The following is a 6,547-nucleotide window of genomic DNA, read 5'->3' as shown; positions in this document are numbered from 1 at the left end:
TTCGTAGCGATATTTTGCTAATCTCTTCCTTCCCCTCTTTCTTAGCGCAAATTTTCTATTAAAAATTTTACAGTAGCCGGGCAAGAGAATCGCGCTTTAAAGAGAGAAACATCGGAGTAGCGCGCCAAGGATTACGTTCGTGGTTCTACGAACAAGTACATCGAAGGTAGATATACTTTGGCGGTAGAATATTTATTTCCGATGCTGACGTTGGAAAAAAAAATGGTCGAAACGGAAACAAGTAAAAAAGAATGGGAAAAGCGAAGAGAATGTTCCTCGATAACAGTAATTGTTAACTGTACGAGTTATTCATCGCTTCGTTCTACCGCAAAAAGGAAGAATTATTATCCGATACGGTCGTCGAAAAACACGAACGAAGAAAAAATATTAGCCCGGTAGAAAGAGGAATCGCTCGAAGGTAACGTTTTCAAGTGCCTCGTGTTCGTAATTCGAATTCCGAGCGAGCGTTTTGCGCGAAAAACTCTGCATTTATCTCCTGGTCAAAGAGTCGTTCTTTAAAGTACAAATCTCTCCGAAAATACTTCACGATAGGTGGAACGTATAAAGGCTGGATAATGTTCGCGCAAGCTTGATAAATGATTCGTCTTTGCGTCGAAATTCGCTGTACGCGAGCAGGGATTATGCCTCCCTCGTGTGTTTTCTTTACATGTTTTCGAATCACGACAGGATCGTACTTATACGAGTTACGTCAAGAAATAGGAAAGAAATTTATTTACCGAGAAATACCTTGGAAATTTTCTCCAGTTGAACGAAAAGTGCATACGGTGTTTAATTTTAATCTTTTTACGCGATAATACTCTTTTCGCGGGATAGCTCGCGTACAACGATGTACCGGAAAAATACAAATGGAGGTAGGTATTCGAGTTGTTTTAATGGAAAATAATATTTCGAAAAGGAGCCACATCGAGCCTCGAAAACTTTACGTATTTAAAATATAAGCTCGAGCCTTGATCAATGCCGAAACGAGTTATCATGGATTAATCGACCTCTTTGTCCGGGCCACTGGCCCGGTACTGCTCTTCGACGCCGTCTCCGCCTCCGCCTCCATCTTCGGTTCTCGCGTTTTCGTGGTTTCGCGGTTTCGTGGTTTCGTGGTTTCGTTGACTCCTTACAGGACGCGATACCGATCGATCGCTGAAAATTGACTCGTTTTACAAATAAATATAGATTTTCGCGAATACGTGCAACAAGAAGGTAAAAGTCCGGCGAAGGTTAATTCGTTTCGTTGCATCGAGCTCGAAGGGAGAATCCCACGATACAGAACGTTCGATATAAATATTTCGTAATCGTGTTAAAGGTATACAATTTTCGCGAAGAAATGTTTCACTCGTGAAAAGAGCACGATGAACCTGATTTCTTCGAAACAATCGGGGTTTCTCGAGTTTCCTACGTTCGTTCGAAAAGAGAAACTCGAAGCACCCGAAGTTTTCCGCGATGCAATTTCCACGCGTGTGCGTCGCTCGCTGTACGATTAGGTAAGAATCTTCGCGACGGAAGATCTAATCTGTTTTTCGCGACATTGATAACGTTTCGCGGTTAATTCATCGCGCGGACGCAATCTCGTCTTTTACCTCGATCGTTTAAGCAGCGCTTCTTTTTTCCCTCGCTTCGCCAGCGAGATAAAAAACTCGGAACGCCGCCGGTGAGCCACTATCGTCCCAGATGGGATCGAATCGTGATTGTCACTGATTTATTGACACCGTTTCATTGCCGTTCTAACCAAACATCGAGCCGAATAAGATAAGTTCCGTTGCCAACCGCGTGATTTATCGTCGGCGTGCGCGAGTCATTCGGAAATCGGCCACTTAATACCGTCCTTTCAGCGGTTTGATCGCGATCTCGTAATAAAACGGATCGCTTCGCAAACGAAGAAGCCGTAATCGGGTTTCTCGATAACAGGCTTTCCATTTTACGATCCCGTGCATCGCTGGCTCGATAAAAGGAACGTTGTCTTCGCGGCGATGTAAAAATTTCATTCCCAGCCGACGAAATTTCCGAACCGATATTTACTCCAGCTTTTCTCATCGAAAAACAAATAATAAAGATCGTAACAAGGTTGCGTCTCACGAGAGAGAAAAAACTCTGTACACGCTACACGTGTGTACGAAGTGCTGTAAGTTCGGTTCGACCGCAATCAAATTTGATCCACATCCAGCGGAGCGAACGCTATAAATAAAGCAGAAAATGCGGATGGCGGGGTGGGGGTTTAATAATAGCTGCGTAACGGAGGGAGACAAACGGTTGTTTTTTTCTCGAGCGATCGAATCTTCCACGTTTGAATTTTGTCAGTCCCAACGATCGAAGAAACGCTTTCTTCGCAACGAATTCGGCTCCTCGTACTCGACGGTAAGCGGATCTTGTAGGTACCTTCTTCGATTTCTCGATATTCTTGCGAATCGAGGCAGCACCCTTTCGTCGAAATAATTAAATTTCTTTGGCAGAGGCTGCCCGCCAATTCGAGCGATTATCGTCGATAACGTAGCGAGATGACGATCCACGTGCCGTCTTCTCCCTCGGCGCCGTAAACTCCGACCCAATTTACAAGTACAATCGTCGAGTAAGAGGCTCTGTGTGTGCCTTCCGTCGGTGAAAATGGTTAACGGCCGTACCGCGACGAGCCTCTTTTATTCCATCGGGAGTAAATTGTAAGCGAAATCGAGACCTTCGTGATCGATCGGCGCTGACGGTGACTCGAAAGTTCCTTTTCGTGGGTAACGTCTTGGATATCGATCGAACGGATTAATCGTTGAAGAGGAAACACTCGAAAGCAAGCGTCGATCGTTCCTACGCAACAATCGAGCGCGTGGTCTACGCTAAACGTAAAAGGAGCTTTCCGTCGCAGCTTTTCAACGTAGAAACGAATCCTTGAAAGCAACGAACGCGTCGATACGAGTATACGGTTCGATCTATTACGGGAAAGTAAGAATTTCGATTTTTACCCGTCGAGGAAGGACACGCGGAAGCGACGAATCGTAAACATGTTGTGTACAGTGCGATCGATCATCGACAAATCTCAAACGATATCGGGAAAAATGAAAAAACCGATGCATTGGGTATCGCGATCGCGACGAATCGATCGTGCGTTCTTTTTAATTCCAAGTTGTACATTCGTAGAGCTAGCTACTAAAAAACGATGCGACGCGATGTTTCATTTTTTATTACGTCCGATTAAATATTTATTCTGGTACATTTTCTCATTTTGTTCGTTCCCTGGAGAATGTTTCGGGTTCGTGGACAGTTTCGATACGTTCCCATTAACGACCGTAAGGTCGAAGTCCGAACAAACGTCTCGCGAGGGTACGTGCGTTTCTACGGTGAACGGAGAAACGCTTTCGAGAGGAAACAATACGCGTCTTCTCTGTTGGCATTATTCTCACGATCGATGTAAGCGGCAGCGCGTTCCGTTGACGGATTTTCGAGTCGGTGGGAACTAGATACCCGTTAATCGTGATTTCTGAACTTTTTCCTTCGATCGTGAGCGATAATGGCTCAGGTAGCGATAATGAAGGCCAGATAGCGGCGACCGTGATATATGATGGTCCTCGGTGTAACCACGTCCATTCGGTTTTCTTCGATCGGCTTCGCTTAATTCGAAATGTCGTTCGTTTGATTCGCGTTCTCGAGTCGCATCGAGGGAAGAGGTGTCGATCGATCGTAATATCGTCCGGAGCATCGTCGCGATAAACCATCGTTTCGCGCGAGCTACTCACCCGGTCATCGGAGGAACACTAATTTCAAGGCAATGGAAGCCACGGGGATGATCAACGGCGTCCCCGTTCGACAGGAGAGCAAAAAGCTGTGGCAGTATCTCGCTAGTATTTCTGGTATTTAACCGCATCTTCCGTAGACTCGCGAGCCCCTGTCCCGATGTCATCCGTCCGGCTGAAATACGCGCGTGTGTGTCTAGAACGAGGATACCGTAGAATCTTTGTTATTCGAGCCAGTGGGCCAGTCGAGACGAAACAGTTGTTTTTTTTTCTTTTCTCTTTGTTTCCTCTCGCGAAACGTTATAGATTTTAGATCGCATCGATCGTTATCGTTTAATTTAACGATCGAATTAACGCGTTGAAGACGATAAGTGACGTGAAACGATTAGAATTTTACTATCGCGGTTACGTAAGATATCGGATTCTTGTGGATCGCGAAGGTGCTCCATTTTTCCATTTTCAATTTTCCCGCTTTTCCGCAGGGTGCTTACTGGTGGTCGGAGTCGGCACAGCCATGGCATGGACCTCGACGGTGCTCCCTAAGTTGTCCGCGGAGGATTCGTGGATGCCGATAACCAAGGAGGAGGGTTCTTGGGTGAGCTCTTTGTGCGCGTTGGGCGCCATCGCGGGCGCGTTTCCCTCGGGAAAGATAGCCGACAAAATAGGAAGAAAGAAATCGCTTCTGTTGTTGTCGGGACCGTTTCTCGTCTCGTGGGGTATCATCGTTATCGCCAAGGAAGTACGGCTCCTGTACATGGCCAGATTCGTGGTCGGTATCAGCGTGGGAGCCGGCTGCGTCCTCGCGCCGACGTACATCTCCGAGATCTCCGAAGTATCGACCAGAGGAACCCTGGGCGCTCTGTTTCAGCTCTTCCTGACCGTCGGTATCTTCGGCGCGTTCGTTCTGGGAAGCGTTCTCGAGTACGCGATGTTCGCGATGGTCTGCGGGCTCGTCATCGTCCTCTTCCTACTCACCTTCTATTGGATGCCCGAGTCCCCCGTTTGGTTGGTGGTGCGTGATCGAAGCTAGTAACAACTCTCCGTGTTCGGACGGGAAACGGCTCGATCGTTTAAAAAACGTTCTCGATGTTGTCTCAGGGCCAACGGAGGAAACAAGACGCCACGTTGGCGTTGTTGGTGCTCCGAGGCAACGATTACGATCCCGGCGAAGAGCTGAACGAAATGCAAGCGGCGAGCGAGGCGTGCGCCGGCGGAAACGTTACCCTTCTCGATATGTTCAAGTCTCCGAGCCAACGTAAAGCCATGCTCGCCTCCTTCGGTATGATGTTCTTCCAACAGGCGTCCGGCGTGAACGCGGTAATCTTCTACACGGTGATGATCTTCGAGGCGTCCGGAAGCTCGATGCCGCCGACACTGGCGTCCATCGTCGTCGCGTTCGTTCAGGTAGGAAAAGAAACTTTGCGATCCCGATCGTTCGGGAGGACGTTGTTTACGTTGAATGTTGTTCGTCGCAGTTGGTAATGTCAGGTATCGCGGCAGTGATTGTGGATCGAGCAGGAAGGAAGCCGCTGCTGGTGTTGTCCGCGGGTGTTGCGTCATTCAGTTTGATCGCGCTCGGTTATTACTTCAACATGAAAGACGACGGAACCGACGTCAGCTCGTACGGTTGGCTGCCGCTAACTTCCTTGATCGTCTTTATGGTCGCTTTTTCCATCGGGTGAGTCTTTAACGAAGTTAAGGAAGCGATAAATAATCGGCTCTCGTCGTCGAATCGCTCTCTCGTAATGCAATCTATCCGACAGTCTGGGCCCGGTACCGTGGATGCTGATGGGCGAGCTGTTCTCCGCGGAGACGAAGGCGATCGCTTCCAGTATCGCGGTGGTGTTGAACTGGTTCATGGTGTTCGTGGTGACGAAAACCTTCCCGACGATGAACGACGAATTGGGGACGAGCGCGACCTTCTGGATCTTCGCCGCGATCATGGCCAGCGCGGTGGCGTTCACGTACTTTTTGGTTCCGGAGACCAAGGGAAAGACCTACCCGGAGATCCAGCTCCTGCTGCAAGGTGTCGTGGAAAAGAAAAAACCCGACCCTTAATCTCGAATCGATCGAAACTCCAAAGTTACAAGGACATTCGAACTGTTTGCTTTTTTTTCGATCCAAGGAAATTTCCATCCGACGTCGGCCGACCAGAGCGTTTGCGTTAAAATTTCATCGACGAACCTCCGTCCCGGCGAGGAGACGGACAGCATCGCGGACGCGCTCGCCTATACGGGCATGGCGTCTTTGTCCCGTAGGAGACGCCTCTTGCGCTTAAACGAGCTCGTAACCAATGTTTGTCGCGATTCACCGATATCGATTTGGGATAGATCGATTTCGATACCGAATGGTAATTTCGTAATGCCGATTACGTTCGGTCGGCTACGTTCTCGCGTTATCGGGCATCGTAAGTGGAGCGATATCGCGGTGCTCGAACGTGCTTCGCGATGGAAAGATTTCCGATGCGTAGACGCACCGTGTCGTTTCTCGGTGCTCGGCCGCTATCGTCTTTTTAATTTCCCTCTTTCCGTTCGGTCGAGAACGGCGACAGCGAGACGAGTGCCTCGTGTCGATAATCGCGATAAAGATCAAGGCTATCGACCAATCGCCGATGGACGTATCGTCGCGCGATCAATTTTCGACACCGTTCTACACCGTTCTACACGGTCCTCGATGCACCCAACCCGCGCATCGTATACTATATTACGAATATTACGAAAAACGATATCGTAAACCTTCCATCGAACCTTACGATCTCACGTTGCGCGTTTCGTCCCTGTACGGATTTAACGTACCACGGTGAACTCAATGTCGCGAGG

At 48.5% G+C, this 6,547-nt stretch overlaps 1 protein-coding gene across 1 annotated transcript; it reads left to right on the top strand.

The window, feature by feature from the left end:
• The first annotated feature begins 3,211 nt into the window (after positions 1–3,211).
• LOC143152493 (facilitated trehalose transporter Tret1) lies at positions 3,212–5,924 on the top strand. Its single transcript, XM_076322722.1, has 5 exons — positions 3,212–3,845; positions 4,211–4,740; positions 4,827–5,132; positions 5,204–5,406; positions 5,492–5,924. Exons 1-5 carry the CDS (start codon positions 3,764–3,766, stop codon positions 5,784–5,786), a joined length of 1,416 nt encoding a protein of 471 aa, XP_076178837.1. The 5' UTR covers positions 3,212–3,763; the 3' UTR covers positions 5,787–5,924.
• Positions 5,925–6,547: the final 623 nt, after the last annotated feature.

The sequence above is a fragment of the Ptiloglossa arizonensis genome, chromosome 10, assembly GCF_051014685.1.
Source record: "Ptiloglossa arizonensis isolate GNS036 chromosome 10, iyPtiAriz1_principal, whole genome shotgun sequence".
Lineage (NCBI taxonomy): Eukaryota > Metazoa > Arthropoda > Insecta > Hymenoptera > Colletidae > Ptiloglossa > Ptiloglossa arizonensis.
The sequence above is the reverse complement of the archived record's forward strand: the minus strand, read 5'-3'. Positions and strand labels throughout refer to the sequence as shown.